Genomic DNA, 21941 nt, shown 5'->3' on the forward strand with positions numbered 1-21941 from the left:
CACCTGGAGTGTCTCCTGTGTGTCAAACTGTTAGACCAGCCTGGAGGTGTGTGTGTCTTTAATGTATATTAAAACTCCACCTCCTTTGGCTTTGCTGGCCACAGTTTGGGATCTGAATGTATGATAGGATGAGTAACCAGGAAGGCTGGGGTGCTCTTCACAGCTTTGAACCAGGTTTCTGTGACTGCACAGATGTCAGCTTTTTCCAGGGTTAGGAATGCTTGCAATGAGTGACGTTTTATGTTTAGACTCCTAGCGTTTAGCAACATGACCTTTAATTTGTGTTTTGTTGAACTTTTTATGTTGGCAGTTTTAACATCATCACTTTTCCTAAAAAACACAGTATAGAGGAGGCAAGAACCTTTGCCAGAAGCCTGAAGCCCAGCTGAGACAGATGCAGGCCATCTCTGGCAAAGCATCATGGTTTGTCAATCATATCTTCCCCAGGCTGTCAGCTACTGGATCCCCCTGTAATGACACCAGAAACTAAGCCAATTGTTAAAGTCAATCATTTTCTGTTTGTACTGGGGTATCATTCTGGTTGACGGCAGAATGCTTCTAAAGGCTAGGGACATATCTGCCAGGGACACATAATCAGCGAGCTCAGTCATGCTCTCTTCATATAATCCAGAGAGGTACATCTCAAGTCATTCACGCCAACATGGACTATGACAGATTCATAACAGTACCTGTTGTTGAGAGACTTGAGTGCATCTGTGATATGGCAGATTCTGGCACCTGGCAGACAACTAACTGTGACTTTCTCCTTATCTAGCTTGGTGAGAGGCACATCTGTGTGCCTCACAATGGAGTCTCCTACGACTAATATGTTGGTTTTATGGTGAAGCCTTAGTGGCTGTGAGGCACAGGTATGTGGACTATGTGTGGTATGTGATGTGGAGGGCTGTGGAGAGTGCGTGTGTCTTTTTTCTTGGAGGTCTCCTTTGTTTGGGTATGTTTATATGGAAGACTCGGCATATGTAGGTATTTGCTGTGTAGATGTGGGTGGTGTTTGAGGTGTAGTGATTGTGTTGATAACCTTTAAGGTGCCAGATATAATGGTTTAAGGGGGAGTGAGCATGGACTCTAGGTTCCTAATGTAATTGCATCTCTGTAGAAATCACAAAAACACGGCCAGAGTGCAAGCAAATCTCTTATTTAATGAAATACAGTGAAGCGCTGTTCGTTTGTAAAATAACAAACTTCATCAGACTAAAACAGTGTTAAACCACAACTGAACTTCTTAAATAGCATTTTATAAGCCTGCCCTACACTAGAAAGGAAATGATGTCTAAACAAAATTTAAATTTTTTTTTATAAAAATGTAAAGCACATATATATAAAAACACACATACATAAAATACATTAACTAAATTCCTTCATTAATAAATAATCTAAAGCCATCCTGGTTAATTATTATTTTAAATATTTCTTGTTTTATATATATATATATATATATATATATATATATATATATATATATATAAATATACTTATTGAATCATTAACACAGGTCAGCAATAATAAAAACAGCTTACAATTTATCTCACCTAAGTAATGCTTTTAACCTGAGTATACTATTGATTACACAGTAGTCATTCAAACCTGGCCTTACATAAGAATGTAGTTTTAGTTGCCAGATTAATTCTGCTCTTTCAGAATGTAGCATCCATGCCCCCTCCAATTTGCTCATGGACCTGTTGGATACCACAAAATTCAAATCTATGTTCACCATACTCCTGAATGTGTTCATCTTTCTAATGGCATATAGGTGCTCATATACTCTTTCTTTTAGGGTTCTAGTAGTTTTCCCTATATAATAAGCTGGACAGTGCTTACACGTTGCCACATATATTGGCCCTTTCGAATTACAATTTAGTTTATCATATATAATATATTTCTGACCATTAATTTGAACATATTTACCCTGATGCATATGCTTGCAGAAATTACACATTCCACATTTTTCATGCCTTTTATTTGGTGGGTTTTTGTTACTTGACACATTTCAAGAAGAATTTTTAGATTCTTGCCTCTCCTGGCTATCATTTTATACCATCCTTAAATTTATTAATAACAGGTGCTTCAACCTTGATTAAATGCCAATTTTTTTAGAATTAGAAGTTATGTACTCACCATAACGTTCCATCTGAGTAGGTACTTCATTTGTCTGCAACCTGTGGGTCTCGGATCCGACCTCGGATCCGACTGGCAGCTTTCCAAGCTTCAAGATCCGAGCTCCTAGGTCCTCCCCTCTACCCACAATCCCCTGTCACCACCACACTACCTCAGATCGGTTTTGCTGTATCACCTGAAAAACCTGTAATAAACAGGTTCAGATATTCTCAAGAATCATTTAGATCCTAGAAACCCGATACTGGTTAGGGGGATGGCAGGGGGGGGATGGTTGCAGACAAATGAAGTACCTACTCAGATGGAACGTTATGGTGAGTACATAACTTCTAAATCTGAAGTAGTTACTTCATTTGTTCTGCAACCTGTGGGACAGAGTCCCCAGCTACCGAAACAAAGAAACCTGGGTGGTCTATGGGAGGATATTCCGAAGCACCGCGGAGCCAAAGGACGCCCTGCTTCTAGATATCATGTCCAGCTTATAATGAGAAATAAACGTATGGGCAGAAGACCAAGTGGCTGCTGAACATATGTCGTCCAACGGCATCCTGGACCAGAAGGCTGCAGAAGTTGCGATGGACCTAGTGGAATGTGCACGGATTTTGAATGGGGTTGTTTTGCCTGATGCCTTATAAGCCGGAGAAATACATTGACAAATCCAATTAGCCAATGTCACTTTGGATATAGGTTTTCCCATGTATGAAGGAGCAAATGACACAAAGAGTTGATCAGCCTTACGAACATCTTTGGTCCTGTGCAGGTAAAAACGTAACTGTCTATGTACATCTAGTGTATGCAACATGTATTCCCCCTTATTTTGAAAATTTTTGAAAAACACTGGCAGATTGATAGTCTGATTGATATTTGCCACAGATGCCACTTTTGGTAAGAAAGATGGGTTAGTCCTGAGAGACACTCTGTCATTGTGGAAAATAAGATAAGGAGGTTTCATGCACAAAGCTTGGAGCTCTGAAACCCTTTTATCAGAAGTTATGGCTACCAAGAATGCTGTTTTCCAGGACAGAAATTTAAGGGGTACAGAAGCTGCAGGTTCAAACGGAGGTTTCGTTAAGGCTTGCAGAACAAAGGTTAAGTCCCAAGGGGGAGTCACGGATTTCACTGGTGGCTTGAGAAGGAAAACGCCACGCAAGAATGTCTTGCACAATTTTGAAGATGCTAGAGATCCTAATCCGTCTCCCACATGAAAATGGGATATTGCTGCCAACTGAACTTTGACCGTTGATGCACTGGCCCCTTGTTCAAAAATCATGGACAAAAAATCCAATACTGTAGGAATTGGAACAGTAAATGGGTTGAGACCTTGGCTGTTAGCCCAGATAGAAAATCGTTTCTACTTACTATTATAGATTTTCCTGGTGGACGGTTTATGAGCTGCTACCAGAATAGTTTTCACTGGTGACGAGATACCGGGAGTCCTTGCCATTAGTGGAACTGGATCAACCAAGCCGCGAGCTTGAGGTTGACCAGGTTCGGTGTTGGGCACCCCGTTGGGTGCGATATCAGATCTGGAATGGGATCCAGGATTAAAGGGGAGGGGAGACTGTGAGACCGCAGGTATGGAAACCAGATTTGACGAGGCCAGAATGGGGCTATGAGGATAATTTTACTCCCTAACCGTGCGGCTTTCTGAATGAATTTCGCCATGAGCGGAAGTGGGGGGGAAGCATAGAGTAGACCGGGAGGCCAAGCATGAATCAGAGCGTCTCTGGGGCTCTCCCCTTCTGGGGGAAGAATTGCGAAGAACTCGCTGCATTTTGTGTTTCGGGGAGTAGCAAAGAGATCGCAGCGAGGCCAACCCCACTTGCGGAAAATTTCCTTCGCAATTTTCGGATTGAGAGACCACTCGTAAGGACTGAGAATTACTCGACTCAATTTGTCCGCCAGAATGTTGGATCGTCCCGGAATGTGCATTGCTATCAGAAAGCAGTTGGTGGATATCGCCCATTCCCAAACTCTCATGGCTTCTCGACAAAGAGGGTAGGATCTGGTTCCCCCTTGTTTGTTTATATACCAGACCACTGACATATTGTCCGTCTGTATTGCAATCGTTCCTAGAGGTAGAAGGTGTTGGAGAGCCTGCAACGCTAGAAGCACCACCCTCATCTCCAGAACATTTATGTGCAAAGCGGTCTCCGACGAGGTCCACGTACCTTGGACGTTTCTGCCCAAACAATGCCCCCCCCCCACCCTAGGCAAGAAGCATCCATGGTTAACGTGACCTGGGGGGGGGGGGGGATCACAAAGGGTCTCCCTTGCCTGAGTTCTGGGGAGTGAAGCCACCATAGGAGGGATTCCGTGCAAACTCTGCTCAGGGGAATAGGAGTGTTCAATGGGTGGAGTAACAATGACCATTGAACTTGGAGTGTCCACTGTAATATACGCATCCTCAGGCGAGCATGGAGACAGAGGCCGATAGCTGCTGCCATCGAGCCTAGTGCCCTCAGGACTAACTCTGCCGGTGGGGCCTTTGTGCGAAGAAGAGCCAAAACTTGGAGTGAGAGGCTGGACAGCCTGTCCGAGGTCAAGAAGGCCCGAGAAGATCGGGAATCTAGCCTGGCTCCTATGAAATCTAATGCTTGCACAGGATGAAGAAAAGACTTTGGTATGTTGACTGAGATGACCAAGCTGTCTGCAAGAGACAGCACATAGTCTCTCACGATACAAAGTTGATGCCGGTTGGTTGCTGTGAGGAGCCAGTCGCCTAGGTACGGAAAGACCCTTATGCCCTGAAGCCTCAGGTGGGCCGCAACCACTGCCATGACTTTGGTGAACACCCTGGGGGCTGAGGTGAGTCCGAACGGGAGGACCCTGAACTGGTAATGACTAGCCCCTAGCCGGAAGTGGAGGAACCTCCTGGACGGTCTGTCCATTAGAATGTGGTAGTACGCGTCCTTGAGGTCTATAGAGTACATCCAGTCGTTCTCCTGCATTAAGGGGAGAATAGATTGTAGAGTGACCATCCGGAATTTTTCTTTGGGAACAAACATGTTCAGGGCGGACAAGTCTAGAATGGGCCTGAGGTCCCCCGTCTTTTTTGGCACTAAAAAAAACCTTGAGTAGTAGCCCAATCCGGATTGGTCTGGGGGGACCCGCTGGGTGGCTCTTTTTTCTAACAAATTTGAAATCTCTACAGTAGCTGCCTCTCTTTGATTGGGTGGGACATCGGGGAGGCGACCACCTGAGGGAGGATGAAATAGGAAGGGAATTTTGTAGCCTCTGGATATAATTCGGAGCACCCATCGATCGTTCGTGATGGACTCCCACATTGACAGGTGCTTCGTTAAATGCCCCCCGACTGTCTCCAGAGCAGGACAGTCAGGTAAGCCCTCAGGGCTGTTGCACGGGTCTCTCGGAAAAAGGCTCCCTAGACCCGAAGTTACGCGGTCTCCCTCTGCCTCTGGGCTGGCGTCCACCCTGCCCTCCTCTGCCTCTGGAGGGCGCGGAGTCCGAAGCTGGATGGGATTGCTGAGACTTGCGGAACCACAGCTTCTTTTGCCCCCTCTGATTCCTTGAGAAGGAACGTTGGGGGCTCGAGAAGCGGACTCCGACAGCAGACAGCGTCTTCCTGTCCTTCTCGCTTTGGACTAGTGTATCGCGTACGGTCTTGCCAAAAAGCGAAGAACCGTCAAAGGGTGCGTTCGCGAAGGATGCCTTGAAAGGTTCCACGAAATTACAAAGACGGAGCCAGGTGTGACGTCTCAAGACAACACCTGCTCCGCTGGCCCTTGCAGCTCCCTCCGTAGCATAAGACAGTAGCCGCATGGACGTATTTGAAATGGACTTGAGAGTGGCCATGCGTGTCGAAAACACGGTTTTGTCCTCGACCGACATGGACTCAGGAGGGGCTGCAGTGTATTCCTTGATCAAATCCCATTGCAGCCTGATGATATGCGCCATATAATTCAGCGCCCTCACGGAGAAGGTTGCTGAAACAAAGGTCCGCTTCCCTATACGTTCCAGCGCCCGGGACTCCTTGTCCGGTGGGTGTACCATGGAGCTCTCCTGGGAGAGTTCTCTTTTAGTGGCAGCAGCCACCAACATGGCATCAACTGGAGACCCTTTGGCCCAAACATGTCTGTCTGAAGGGGGGCTAAGGATTTTATCCGGTCTACGTGGGATAGGCTCCATGGTGTCGGGTTCCTGCCAAGCCCTGGTAGTCAGGAGATCTACCAGGGGATCTGCCGGTGGGGACACCCAGGAGGTAGATGGGACCGCTTCAAATGCCTCCAGAAATACGGACTCATCCGAGGAAGGTTTTTGGGCAGACCCCCCCCCCCCAATACGCAACATTTCCATGATGTCTCCAAAGGAGACATCTTCGGGGGGTGACCTTGGGGAACCTTCCCTTTCCTCTAAGTCTGTATCTGTGGTGACGAACTCGGGGGAGTCCATGTGCCTCCTTTTACACGTCCGTTTACGAGGCACCTCCTCTGTGGGACTATCAGAAGAGGGCTCGTCAATGGCCTCTTGTTCCTCTGAGGGAACCAACTGGAGGGTCTGAGCAGGCTGTCCCGATGGAAGGATGATGGAAGTTAGGCCTGTATGCAGTGGGGGGGCGGAGGGATCCAAAACCCGAGTCGGGGACCTGGAAGACCTCGACAGTACCTTCTCCACTACCTCGAACGCCGAGGGAGAACTACTCTCTTCCGGCCCCGAAAGTAGTCTCCTTGGCTCCGAGATAGGGATCGGGGTCGGAGCCGAAGCCATCGGATCCGAAAGGGAGGTGCTCTCCGACATAGGCGGTGCCGAAGAAGCACGCGCTCCCACGGATCCGATGCCCAGCCCACGGCCCAGAGAGCTCAGATCCGAGATACTCGAGGGTATGGTCGGCGTTGAGAAGGCTTGGGCCACCGGCGCCGACAAAACCCCGGCTCCGAAAGGACCTGGATCCGAAGACTCCAAAACCCGGATCCGGGTTGAAGAAGGAGAAATCGAGGCAAATATTGAAGCTGTGAAGGGGGAGGCAGGAGCACCCCCATCTGCATTTGGGTCTGCAAAAACCGACGCATCATCCTATCCATGTCGGCGTCGGAGAGAGACCTAGTAGATCTAGAGGAGGTCGTAGAGGCGGGTCTGGAGGGCCGCCTCGACGACCTCGAGGGTGATAGGAGCTCCTCCTCCGGCTCCGGTGAGAAGGAAGGAGATCGGAGCCGAGAAGGAGAAGGTCCGGACACCCTCGGAGGTGATTTGATAGTTTTTGAAGGCGGAGCCGAGGGATGAGGCTCGGCTCGCCTCTTGTGTCTGTGCTTCTCCCTGTCTTTGGTCCTGTGCTCCCTAGAAGGAGAAGACTGAACTTCCTTCGTACTCAAGGCAGTAGTGGGAGGTTGAGTCCCAGCCTGAGTCGAGGGAATCAGGGGTGTAGAAGTTACCTGGGTAGCCTGTACCTTGGAGGGAGAGGAGGAAGAGGCCTCCTCCGGGGGAAGTAATCCCGCCAGAATAAGCCTGTTCCTTCTGTCCCTCACAGCCCGGGGGTTGAAGGCTGCGCAAACCTGGCAGTCTGAAGACAAATGCACAACCCCCAGGCATATAACGCACTGAGTGTGGCCATCAGCTGGGGAAAGCTTATGGCCACACCCAGTGCACTTTGAAAAAATAGCTTTATGGCCTTCGGCCATTTTGCTGACACACACACACTCACACGCCCGAACACCTAGGGGGAGAGTTTGAAAAAGAAAAACGCAATCCCGAAAACAAAAAAGGGCAGATAAACACTCACAATACTCTCCTTTTTAAGTTTTAAAAGTTTTTTGACAAAAAATTTTAAGAAAATTGTTCACTTCCCTGTCTAAGCCAGGAGCTCTTCACAAGATGTTTGTCATTCAAGCTGCGGCAAAAACGATCTGGGGTAGTGTGGTGGTAACAGGGGATTGTGGGTAGAGGGGAGGAGCTAGGAGCTCGGATCTTGAAGCTTGGAAAGCTGCCGGTCGGATCCGAGGTCGGATCCGAGACCCACAGGTTGCAGAACAAATGAAGTAACTACTTCAGATTTATTGTTTTTATCTCATAAAAATGAACGTTAAATGTTGTAATAAAGGTTGCATTATAATCTATATGATTTTGTACCTTTTGTATATATACCTGATTCCCCTGTTGATTTAGGATTGGTGGAAAATGTCCATTATTCCTTCTATGGCTAACCTCAGTACACACTTCATGCAACAGACTAACAGGATAACTCCTACTTATAAACATCTCTGTGAGATGCCTGCACTCAAAAATTACATCTGCTTCCAAGCTAACCATTTTAGCAGCGCGGACAAATTGTCCTTTTACTACTGCTTTCTTACACTTCAAACAGAAAGAAGGAGCAGATGCAAACCATATCTTAGTAATAGCACAGCAGCCTCTCTTCCCTCTAGTCAGCAAACCTCTTGTGCCAACACCTTCAGGGTAATGCTGCAATATTCTAGTGACATTAATGATTACTGCAGCATTATTAAGAAGAATTGGAACATCCTACACACTGCTCCAGAGCTGGCGAATAAGATTGGACATACACCTATCTTTTGTTTCAGGAATAACATGTCCCTTAAACAGCATCTTTGTAATAGAAACCAGTCCAGTGACAACAGGAATTATATATCTGTCAGAAAGGGTACTTTTCCATATAGAAGTTGCTCAGCATGTAAGTATATTTATACTTACTCACGCTATACACATCCAGTATGTAACTTTACCATCAATATAGACTATTATGCTGATTGCAGAACTGCTAATCTAGTGTACTTTTCGTTTTGCCAAAAATGCCATGTATTTTATGTAGGCAAAACCAGTAGATTACTCAAAGAAAGAATACTTGATCATACCAGGGACATTAACAATACGAAGGAGAATAATGCCCTAGCTGCTCATATCATGATGACAGATCAAACTCATAGTTTTAAATTTTTAGTATTGCAGGTAATAGATATTAATGTTCAGGGAGGAGACACAGAAAACCGTTCTGAGGTAGCTGAACAAAAATGGATTCTCCTGCTTAATGCAGAGAAGCCTCCAGGACTTAATGGGGTCTTCTCACTTAAAACTTTTTTGAAGGCACGCAGACTAAGACACAAATAATTATAGGTATATATCTACATTACTTTTTAGCCTATATTATACATTGTTTCAGTGCCTGCTTTTATGCTTCCTACCTCAGCATTTTTAAATTATTACAATTATTGATTGTCAGTTGTTTAATTGACTTAAATGTGTTTATTAATTGCTTTTGTTAACAACAGAGGTATAAAAAGGCTTTTTGCCTCACTTTTTACTTGTCTGATGAAGCGACTGGCATGTCACATTTTTATCTGTTTTATTGCTTTTAAATAAAGAGTCTTGCCATGTAAGTTCTTCGTGCAGCATTTTATTTTTACTTTATTTATTTTGCTTTGCTGCTCATACTGCACCCTTCGCTCATTCTTGTTTTATTAAATATTTTAAATAATAATTAACCAGGATGGCTTTAGATTATTTATTAATTAATGAATTTAGTTAATGTATGTTATGTATATGTGTTTTTATATAGATATATTTTATATATATATATATATATATATATATATATATATATATATATGTGCTTTACATTTTTATATAAAAAAAATTTTAATTTTGTTATGACATCATTTCCTTTCTAGTGTAGGGTGGGCTTATAAAATGCTATTTAAGAAGTTCAGCTGTGGCTTAATACTGTTTTAGTCTGATGAAGTTTGTTATTTTACAAACAAAAAGTGCTTCACTGTATTTCATTAAATAAGAGTTCTGCTTGCACTCTGGCCGTCTTTGTGATTTCTACAGTTTTTTTTTTTGTTTTTTTTTCGTTTTTGGTAATTGCATCTCTCAAAAATTTTGTTCCTAGGTGGTAGTACTAGATTGTTGTCTGTTTCATGAGGCAGTTGCTACACTGTCTCAGGATGCTAGTATCAACCAGACTGGCAGGAGAAACTGTAGGAAATTGTCCATCCATATTTTTCAGAATCTGAGTAAGAAAGGCCAGAGAGAGCTGAGGGGTGGGTCTAAAGCCCAAGTGCTTAAATCAAAAGTAAGATCTTAGAATAACACTTAATTTAGACAGGCTATAAACAAGCAGTAATAAATTTAGAGAACAGGCAGCAAGAAGCAGGAAAATGCAAAGCAAGATGGAGTAACAGAGTAGTAGGAAGAAACCCAAATCAGAAAAATATGAGCAGCTGAATAAAGTGTATTTTTTATAAAGAAAAGAGGGAGAGCAGGAACAGAAGATAATTCAAGGTTAAGGGACTACAGGGTTTGGCCTTCCCAAATGATCTCTGTATTAGGTAGAAAGAACTAAACAGATGGGACTGGGTGGAGTGTCCCAGATCAAATATTTACAGTAGGGACGGGCAACTGCAATAGCCACCAACTTTAAGAACACAACAGTAATAGGGTGGGAGAAAAAAGTTTCAGCACAGATCAGAAAACAGAATTCTGCCATCAAATATATAAATAATTCAGTCAAGCAAAAATAAAGACAGTGAAGAACTCCGAACAGTTAAAGTGCCAAAATATACTTATCAGCTCTATATTTCCAGATTGTTTGAGAAGCACTCTCAGTCAGAACACAGTGAGATTCTAGCAATGATCTGCAGGCATTTACAAAAAAGTTATATTTTTATACCAGCAAGACAAAAGCCAAGCCTTGAGACAATCAAATAACACAAACCTGTTAGACCAGTTTTACCAACTTTAAGATCTCAACAGCAATATGGTGGGAGGGTAGAAGAAAAAAGTTTTAGCACAGATCAGAAAACACAATTCCGACAGCAAATATATAAATAATTCAGTCAAGAAAAAATGAAAGTGCAGAACTCTGAACAGTTAAAGTGAAAAAAATATACTTATCAGCTCTATATTTCCAGATTGTTTGAGAAACACTCTCAGTCAGAACACAAAGAGATTCTAGCAATGATATGCCTGGTACCCTTTTATGCAGAGGGGTGACTGTTGTTGTCCTCCACTCTATCAGGACAAAGCTAGTCCAGAGGCTGTGATAAAATTGTGATCCTAATGGACCTGATAAGTCCTGATTTAAACTGTTTAAGAGGCAACTTGTATATATTGTCAGGCCCCATTAAATCTGTGTTTTTAGCTTTAGAGAATGCAGTGGCAACCTATTCTTTGGTGAAAATTATCAGTGGAGTGTTGGAGGGCATTTCCTGGGGGAGAACTGGCAGCCATGGGGAGGTGAAATTTGAGCTGAATTTGTCAGCCAGCAGATTTGGTATATCTTCAGGCTGAGTATGGGTGATGACATCTACAACTAATTCCCCACATTGTTGTTTTTTTTTTATTTTTATTGCCCTTAAGATTGAGGACATCACTAAATAACCCAATGGATGGCATGTCAGGAGGAATGTGTAAATGACTCCTGCATTTAGTACAAATTCAAAGGAGATGACCTCATCAGCTTGTAGTCCCTACAGCTTCACACAAGAAGAATAACATATGGCCACTCCTCCACTTCCCTGATTCCCTGGGCACCTGATCATGGGCCAGTGAACAATTTCATAAATTGGAGGAATGCTGGAACTCAGGAGCAGTCTTGAGTTTTCATCCAACCAGCTTTCTGTAGTAAATGCAAGATCAATAGAACCTTGTGCTACACAGCATAACACAAGTAGTCTGGGTATGAAGGTGGGGGAGTACAGGCAGTAATGCAGGAGGCATTGGTGGAGATAGCGGTTATCACAGAAACTTGAACCAATGGTAAGAGGTAGTGGGACATGACGATTCCGTTTATGAATGGCAAAGAAAAGAAGAGTAGATGTGAAGCAACGATTATCATTAATAAGGTAATCAAGTGCAAGATCAGAGAGGAAGAGGAGCATCACTGCATGATAACAGCAAAGGACCAGGTAGGGTGAGAGTCAGCATCTTGATATGTACCTGTACTTCAGCAGGTCACTGCAAGTCAGCTTCTTTGCACTTCGTTTGCTTCTCTCTGCTCAAGCACAATAACAACTGTCCTTTATGTAAAACAGAGACTCTGAATTCCCAGGAATTGAATGACAACTGTCCTTTACATAAAACAGAGACTCTGAAGTCCCAGGAATTGAATGACAACTGTCCTTTACGTAAAACAGAGACTCTGAATTCCCAGGAATTGAATGACAACTGTCCTTTACATAAAACAGAGACTCTGCATTCCCAGGAATTGAATGACAACTGTCCTTTACGTAAAACAGAGACTCTGAATTCCCAGGAATTGAATGACAACTGTCCTTTACATAAAACAGAGCCACTGAATTCCCAGGAATTGAATGACAACTGTCCTTTACGTAAAACAGAGACTCTGAATTCCCAGGAATTGAATGACAACTGTCCTTTACGTAAAACAGAGACTCTGAAGTCCCAGGAATTGAATGACAACTGTCCTTTACGTAAAACAGAGCCACTGAATTCCCAGGAATTGAATGACAACTGTCCTTTATGTAAAACAGAGACTCTGAATTCCCAGGAATTGAATGACAACTGTCCTTTACGTAAAACAAAGCCACTGGATTCCCAGGAATTGCACACTGCTCAACACTGAAGTTTTGAAAATGTCTGTAACTTCCATTGTACTTTGCACAGTCAAAGGGTGAGCATTTTTTCGGCAGGTGCTTGATTTCTACGGCAGATAAGGGAGCAGATGCCTGGCCAAGCTAACAGTTCAAATGCTGTGGGGGGTGGCTTAGTTAGGGTTATAGAAATATGGTTACAGTGTTGCCATACACCCTGAATGTCATAATTAGATGAGTGAGGCTTAAACAGGAAAAAAATCACTATTCCTCAGCATGATGACTCTCTGGCAACAGTAGAATGACACTTCTTGCATTGCTCATTAGATGAAACAAATGTCAGTTTCTTCCTAGAGAGAAACCGCTGTACTGATTATTCCTGGAATGGCATTAGGCAAAAGGATTCTCTCTAATTTGGCATGATGAGTGTAGATATATATGCACAAAAACGGAAGAGTTAAATTGAGTTATGCAGATGAGTTCCTCTTTAATTAAGGATGAATGTACAGTAATGAAAACAGTCTAAAATGAGGTACAAGTAATGTAATATATCACAAGCATGGGATAATGATAAAAAGCCATCAAAAATTCAAAGCAGTCAAGTAAAAGCTGTTCTAGAAAATTTCTGGTTAATGAATGATATCAATAAAAATAAAGTCAAAGATAGGCCAGTTCTGACAAACACAGACTCAGTACTGACAGCCACACATAATAAACATGAGGAAGGAATAAAGGAATGAAGGACATGGAGTACAATGTAGGCTTATTGTGGTAAACAATGCAAGACGTACTCACAAATAGGCTACTACTGCTAACAGGAGTATTAAAAAAAAGTAGCATAGTTCTATGCCTGAAAAGATTTTATTTATTTGAGCAAAAGATAAGTCTAGGCAAGAAGAAAATCAAGATTGGTGGTAATAAACAATGAGCCTCCTTCGTTCACCATCATTCATGATCAAATATGTACAAGATTCAGGGAGGTGCATTATGGTGGTGGCGTGCTTCAGCTAATAAAAACAGGGCATGATTGTCAGCGATATCACAGAAAATACCATAAAAAGATGAATAAGGAAGGAAGTGGCTAAAACGTGCAAATTTATAAGCTGCATGGTAAACAATAAACAGCAAGAAAAAAATCAGAAAAAGCATGTGACACTGTAAGGGACAGCACGTAGCAGTGCATTGTAGACCCATAAAACAGGAAGAAAAATCATATGAAAAATACAGTCAGAGCCTCTAGCCCATCCATCCATCCATCCATCCGTCCATCCGTCCATCCATCCGTCCATCCATCCATCCATCCACAAACCCTTTTCCAATCTCTCAAAAAATCATACATTTAAAACATCTTGAACTGAAAATAAAGCTGGGTATCTTCAACAAAGAATCAAATTAAATAGAAGGTGGTCAGATGTTTTCTCTCTTGAGCTGTATAAGCCCCTTTCAGAGCTACTGATCTCCTGCCCCCCCCCCCCCCCCCCAGGCACATACTAAAATGCTTTAACGTAACAGAAATGGGAAGAATAATGAGAAGAGTATTGGCAAAAGCCCTCAGTACAATCGTTCCAAAACCTGATGACAAAGATTTGTTAAATCCAAATGTGTTGGTTAATCCAAGCCTTAATGGCATGTGAAGGCTCTCTACAGGACTAGAAGGAGGGCCAAGGGTAGAGGTTGGCCCTACCACCCCAATATTTATACCACCAAGTGATGAGTCAGTGAGGCTTCTTCTCAGCACCAGGCCAGCAGTCCATATTCCAGTCCAAGACAAAAATAAAGTAGTCCAACAGACAAGCATTGGGAGTTCTAACAGCTGCAAAGAGCACCCTTAGTCTGTTACACCGTGTAAACAAAAACTTATTTTTCACACTGTGCATGTCCACTTTAGCACTATCTTATTAATATTATGACTGTACTTTCCACACATTAGTATCATCCAGAAATCATCTTGTTGAGAGTCCCCTGACCTCATATTACTTGAAGACTCATATTTTCTTCATATTTCATTATCAATCCCTGAAACCGTAGTTTAATTTTGTCATGTAGCAATCCTGAATGATTAAATAGCTTTCTTTTAATTCCGCCAGCTGCATATTAAATGTTGAGGCCTTTACAAGGCAGACTAATTCAGTCCAGCTGTCGACCTCTGTGAATGAATTTCTTCTTCTTCTTTCAGCTTTTCCTGGTTAGGGGTCGCCACAGTGGATCATCTGTCCGCTCATGACTGGCAGTGGAGTTTTATGGTGTCGAGTCACCAGCCCGGCACCCAACTTTCATAGAAGGCACACACACATGCACACACTCACGCCTAGGGCCAATTTAGAGTGTCCAATCCACCTACTACATGTCTTTGGGATGTGGGAGGAAACCGGAGCACCCGGAGGAAACCCACGCAACCACAGGGAAGACATGCAGACTCCGCACAGAAGGCACCCCAGCCGAGAATCGAAGTGGAGAACCTCTTGCTGTCAGATAGCAACGCTAACCACTGCACCACCGTGGCCGCCCCCTCTATGCATGAATTTGCTTATGAGAAATGCTTTCCTAAAGCAATTGCATCAAGGGCAGGAATATTAGGATAGTTAGTGGCTGTAGGTGATTTGAAGATTATAAAATTAATAATTAAAGAAAAATTACCTTTGTCAATGGCTGTTGAATGCAAATGTCTGAGCAGATGATTCCGTGTCATCATACGTCCAGCAAGTGCGTAAGTATACGCCATCAACGCAAGAGTGTAGGGGTTGGTTACGCTTCGAACAGCTGTATCCAAGAAGAATAAGCCTTGGGATATTGTATTTTTCTAAGGAAAATATGAAACATGACAGAATTAAGTGAAATAAATCACACAGCAGTTTAGAGTATTCATCACTGACAAAGAATGCATCAGAAGACAGATTATACTCAACAGTAGACTACTGTGATATGGACATAGCACAGAAAATTGTTAGAAAGCTATTTGTTATATAGTTTTCAGTGGTCTTATACTGTTAGTGTTGTGGAGAAATGAGACAGTCACATTTCTCAGATATTTATACTTTAAATGTATACAGTGAGTTTTCCAGTACCTTCCAGTTAGTGGCATATTTTGCCAGTTATCAGCTTTGAGTCTTCCTATTTGATAAAATAGTCAATATTACCTATGAAGATGAGATAACGTGTTTCTAGAAAGCTTAATTAAAAATAAACAATATCTAATGTGACAATTCAACACAGATAAAAAATGGGTAATATGTGAATACCTAGCACTAATACAGAATGTATGATAATGAAAGCATGAGCTTTATTTAATTTTGACTTTATAGGATCTGAGCCTGTATTAAATGACCCTGCATTTTTAAGCTATCCTGAATCATAACTAAACAAATTGTTGAAAGGTTCAGCCATGCAAATCTTGCTGGTGGCATTATAAAACTTGCAGGCTGCAAGCCCCTTGATGAACATTCATCTCTAGTTTCATTAAACTCTTTCCCAGGGTCTTCACATGCAAACTAATGCAGCTGGTCCTACCGCATTGTCTGCTATTTGCTATTCTTTGCCTGATGTGCAAATCTCTGAATTAATTTTTAAAGTTGCTCATGTGAGCTCTGTGGTCTCTACTGATTAAGGAATAGCTCCCCCAACTGGTCCAGTTCTGCTCTGAAATACCAGAAGCCCTGGTAATCCTGGTACAGCTGAGTTAGCCTTAATGTCCCTTTTGGTTTGTTCACTCTGGCTGGGCCAGCATAACAATCCATCACACTTTGCATGACAAGTTTGAATTCATCACAAGGTAAGAAATGAGGACAGATTGGTTAAATTTTTGTGTGCCCTCCAAATCTATCACTTGATTCATCTGCCTCAGACTTTCTTTCAAGTGCCCCCATCCTCTCAGAGTACCTCCATATCTCCGTTCTGAGTTATTCTGGATATAACCATTCACTGGATGGGCCGTCTGACATCAGCAGGCAGAGACGGGCTGAGTTTTATGGTTACTTGCAGGGATGGGGAGTAAGGACTGAGATAAGGAGTCATGGGCAGGGTGAAGCGAGTCACCCCTATGAGACTCTCTTCAGAATCCCAGAATGAGAGCAGGATGTGCAGTAGGGTATCATTGTACATTAAGCCAACATCCCAGCATCCTGCACAGGATATCTTCTCACCCTCCATCCTTTACAGACTGCAGACTTCAAGATCTCGGGTCTCCAGCCGACATTGTGCAGGTGGGGGTAAACTCCACAACCTCCCTTTTGAAGAGTAGACACAGCTAGTGGTCACCACATTTTATCTCATAGACTAACCCTTCTGAGGCACTAAGTCCATTCCTGAACCCATGTCACTGGCAGGGCAGATGGATGCCCTCCCTCTCTGCCAATGAACCAGCATGTGGGTTGATTCATTTTGCACTCATTTCTACATGTAAAAGCAATACTTTCATGTGCTGTGGGTTAATTAATTTTGCACTAATTTCTACATGTAAAAGCAATACTCTCATGTGCTGTGGGTTAATTAATTTTGCAGTAATTTCTACATGTAAAAGCAATACTCTCATGTGCTGGGAGATGTAGAGGAGGAATCTCTGATGGCTTGCCCAGAACCTACACCTCTCCAGTTGTGGGTTAACTTCATAATTCAGCTATGCTGACTGATTTTCATCACATGCACTTCTTTATCAGTGAGAATCAGAGGATAACTTTATACAAAACGTGAAACTTATCTAAGAAGGGAGAATATTTTCTTAAGGATCTAAGTTAGTGCTGAACATTGGTTAGTGCCACAATTTTATTGCACTCCATTAACAAAGATAAAAGGAGTCTACATGAATGTAAAGCATCACCAAAATGTATCTTAATGGGCTACTGTTAATCAGTTTTCTGTTCTAGCCAGTAACAACTCTTTTTGTGAAGGCACAGGTGTGTCTTTTAAAGGTGTTGAAAAATATTGCATTATATATCTCCACCAAAGCCAGCCTTTAGGATGGTGACTCAGGGGATGCCCAATTCCACAGTGCATAAGAATTCCAGTACAAACTGCAAGGGTGTCTATAGTTTAGAGAAAAAAAAAAAAAAAAAAAAAAAAAAAAACAAGTCCAGGTTTTAACATAAAGACAAATTCTCAGTAATCACAAAATACTGGTGACTCTATCTCCCATGCAATCCTCTTAACATGTAAGTGCCACCAAAGCATGAATACAAAAAAGAATAATAAATATATGAAACAAATAATATAATAGCAAAGCAAAAAAAAAAAAAAAAAACATTAAACCTAACAAAATAAAGCAGCATTCAAGAGTATACACAACATAAACTTCAAAATCAAGATTAAACAAGAAACCATTCAATTCCATTTAGCATCAGGGTCATTTTTAACTATTCAGGTAGAAAGTTCCAAACGTATGGCCTCCGAAAAGTAAAGGAGCACTCACCCGAACACTCAAGCAATGCTGCTGGCAACTTTTGTACCTCCAAGGAGGATAAGTCTAGGGTATGCACAGACTAATACTGACCCAGCAGGTCCTTAAAGTGTATTGCTCACTTTCTGATACTGATTTGTTTTACAATTAATTTAGTTTCCAATTAATAAGTTGAGATCAGTGCACTTCCCCAGTAAACAAATATAAATAAATATATAAATTACACTCCCTAGTCATGTCCCAGAAACTGAAAAAATGCCTGTTCTATAATGGTTACATTACAGATACAAGGTACAGGGTTTGATTCTGACCTCTGGTTATTGACATGGCTTGTAATAGTCTGCAGAATAATAGCCTAGTATTTATCTATAAACCTATTATGCATTAAGTCATGTCACATTTAGTAGATTTATTAAACTACTTAAGATGTAGACTTTTGTCTGAACTTGCACAATATGTGCAGCTTCTTAATGCCACTAGCTATAACCAGTTCTTGTCACGGTAAACAAGGAATTTAACAAACAGGTGTCATACAGCCAACCTTGCTGGCAAAGAGGGACAAAACCTTGACTATGACCCAGGTGACACAAGCTTGATTAGTAGCTCAGGCATCTGCAGTAGCTGATGGGGAGAGGAGAGAAGAGGGATGGTGAGACTCAGCCAGCTGCTCTCTCCTCAGTAGGAGTCATGGTAAGTATGTGTCTGAGCCTACACTGTAACACTAGCTGCCCTCTTCTCAGTAGGCATCATGGTGAGCATGTGTCTGAGCATGCTCTGTAACACCAACTACCCTCTCCCCAGTAGGAGTTATGGTAAGTATGTGTCTGAGCATACGCTGTAACACCAGCTGCCCTCGCCTCAGTAGGAGGAGTCATGGTGAGCATGTGTCTGAGCATACACTGTAACACCAGCTGCCCTCTCTTCAGTAGGAGTCATGGTGAGCAATGTCTGAGCATGTTCTGTAACACCAACTACCCTCGCCTCAGCAGGAGTCATAATAAGCATGTGTCTGAGCATGCTCTGTAACACCAACTGCCCTCTTCTCAGTAGGAGTTATGGTGAGCATGTGTCTGAGCATACACTGTAACATCAGCTGCCTTCACCTTAGTAGGAGTCATGGTGAGCATATGTCTGAGCATACTCTGTAACACCAGCTGCCCTCACCTCAGTAGGAGTCATGGTGAGCATGTGTCTGAGCATACACTGTAACACCAGCTGCCCTCTCCTCCGTAGAAGTCATGGTAAGCATGTGTCTGAGCATACACTGTAACTCCAGCTGCCCTCTCCTCAGTAGGAGTCATGGTGAGCATGTGTCTGAGCATGCTCTGTAACTCCAGCTGCCCTCTCCTTAGTAGGAGACATGGTAAGTAAGTGTCTGAGCAGGCTCTTTAACACCAGCTGGCCTCTAGGAGTCATGGTGGGTCTATATCAGATTGTCGAAGTTTTCAAACTTTGAATCACTAAAGATCGTACTTTAGTGATCGAAGTCTAAAAACTTTGAATTACTAACAAAATTATTTTTAAAACAAAAAAACAAAAACAAAAGGGTGTAAGCAGGGGGGCAAGCACCCCTGCACCCCCCGCTCTTTAAATATACCAACTCCGAGATCGCGCTACAGTGTAGGAAACGGAAATCTTCCATTTCTGCACTGTACTGCACTGAAGTGTGATCTCGAAGTTGGTATATTTAAGTAGCAGGGGGTGTGGGGGATGCACGGGGGATTGCCCCCTGTTTATAGCCTTTAGATGTTACATTTTTTGTTTTAAAAATTTTTTTTAGTAATTCAAAGTTTTCAGACATTGATCTTTAGTGATTCGACATTTGAAAACTTCGACAATCTGATATAGACCCGTCATGGTGACCATGTGTCTGAGCATGCTCTGTAACACCAGCTGCCCTCTCCTAAGAAGAAGTGATGGTGAACACACTTCTGAGAATACTCTGTAACACCACCTGCCCTCACCTTGGTAGGAGTCATGGTGAGCATATATCTGAGCAAACTCTAACACCAGCTGCCCTCTCCTCAGTAGGAGTCATGGTGAGCATGTATCTGAGCATACTATGTGACACTAGCTGCCCTCTCCTCAGTAGAAGTCATGGTGAGCATGTATCTGTGCAAACTCTAACACCAGCTGCCCTCTCCTCAGTAGGAGTCATGGTGAGCATGTGTCTGAGCATACTCTGTAACACCAGCTGCCCTCTCCTCAGTGGGAGTCATGGTGAGCATGTGTCTGAGCATGCTCTGTAACTCCAGCTGCCCTCTCCTCAGTGGGAGTCATGGTGAGCATGTGTCTGAGCATGCTCTGAAACACCAGCTGCCCTCTCCTCAGTAGGAGTCATGGTGAGCATGTGTCTGAGCATACTATGTGACACTAGCTGCCCTCTCCTCAGTAGAAGTCATGGTGAGCATGTATCTGTGCAAACTCTAACACCAGCTGCCCTCTCCTCAGTAGGAGTCATGGTGAGCATGTGTCTGAGCATACACTGTAACACCAGCTGCCCTCTCCTCAGTAGGAGTCATGGTGAGCATGTGTCTGAGCATACACTGTAACACCAGCTGCCCTCTCCTCAGTGGGAGTCATGGTGAGCATGTGTCTGAGCATGCTCTGTAACTCCAGCTGCCCTCTCCTCAGTGGGAGTCATGGTGAGCATGTGTCTGAGCATGCTCTGAAACACCAGCTGCCCTCTCCTCAGTAGGAGTCATGGTGAGCATGTGTTTGAGCATACACTGTTACACCAGCTGCCCTCTCCTCAGTGGGAGTCATGGTGAGCATGTGTCTGAGCATGCTCTGTAACTCCAGCTGCCCTCTCCTCAGTGGGAGTCATGGTGAGCATGTGTCTGAGCATGCTCTGAAACACCAGCTGCCCTCTCCTCAGTAGGAGTCATGGTGAGCATGTGTTTGAGCATACACTGTTACACCAGCTGCCCTCTCCTCAGTGGGAGTCATGGTGAGCATGTGTCTGAGCATGCTCTGTTACACCAGCTGCCTTCTCCTCAGTGGGAGTCATGGTGAGCATGTGTCTGAGCATGCTCTGTAACACCAGCTGCCTTCTCCTAAGTAGAAGTGATGGTGAACATGCATCTGAGCATACTCTGTAACACCAGCTGCCCTTGCCTTGGTAGCAGTCATGGTGAGCATGTATCTGAGCAAATTCTAACACCAGCTGCCCTCTCCTCAGTAGGAGTCATGGTAAGCATGTATCTGAGCATACACTTTAACAGATTCCCCGGTGGAGCCAGGAATCACACAGAGGGGGCTGTTAAAAAGTGGGGGAAGAGACAGAATCAAGATCACATTGCACACATAGGTGTGGGCATGTATCACAAGACTGATTGCACTCCAAACTCAGGACATTAGGGGAATGGACATAGGTAATGTTGAAAAGCTGTAGAAAAACATGAAAATATGTAGTGTCACTCTTGTGATAGTAATGGTCCAACATTTCTTCATTTCCACCTTATCATTAAAACTACTCACTCGAGATTGTCCTGTGCTAATAAGATCACCCTAGTCTTGCACTGGCATTATGTTCTCCTTTTTTATCTTTTACACAGTGTGCAGCTTGTTCTTATAGTGCCTGCTGCATAGGCTGTACTACACAGAGTGCCCATTGCTGCACCTATGAGTCCATAAAAGTTACTGTTGTGTTTGTAATTTTGTAATAATTCTATCACTATTGAAACTCACTGTTGTAATGGCCCAGGCCATGCCTGAAAAGGGTCCATGGACCAGTGCACCCATCTTTTTAACAAATGTTAATAAATAAATGAATGAATGAATGCAGGGACTCAGAATATCAAACCCCCTCTGTGAGCGGCAGTGGCATCTCCTAAGCTCCCACTCTTCTTGCAACAACTGTTGCCTCCAGCTAGCTTGGGGTGACTGAAGCCCAG

General features: G+C 43.3%; 1 protein-coding gene across 1 annotated transcript in view; it reads right to left on the reverse strand.

The window, feature by feature from the left end:
* LOC122808165 (alpha-2-macroglobulin-P-like) overlaps positions 1-21941 on the reverse strand; it is a 686630-nt gene that overhangs the window by 272383 nt on the left and 392306 nt on the right. Inside the window, exon 12 of the mRNA XM_044079138.1 lies at positions 15294-15456. Within this exon, the coding sequence (XP_043935073.1) occupies positions 15294-15456 (163 nt within the window). The remainder of the gene's footprint in view (positions 1-15293; positions 15457-21941) is intronic.

Source organism: Protopterus annectens, chromosome 8.part0 (genome assembly GCF_019279795.1).
Source record: "Protopterus annectens isolate FY-2018-M chromosome 8.part0, PAN1.0, whole genome shotgun sequence".
NCBI lineage: Eukaryota > Metazoa > Chordata > Ceratodontiformes > Protopteridae > Protopterus > Protopterus annectens.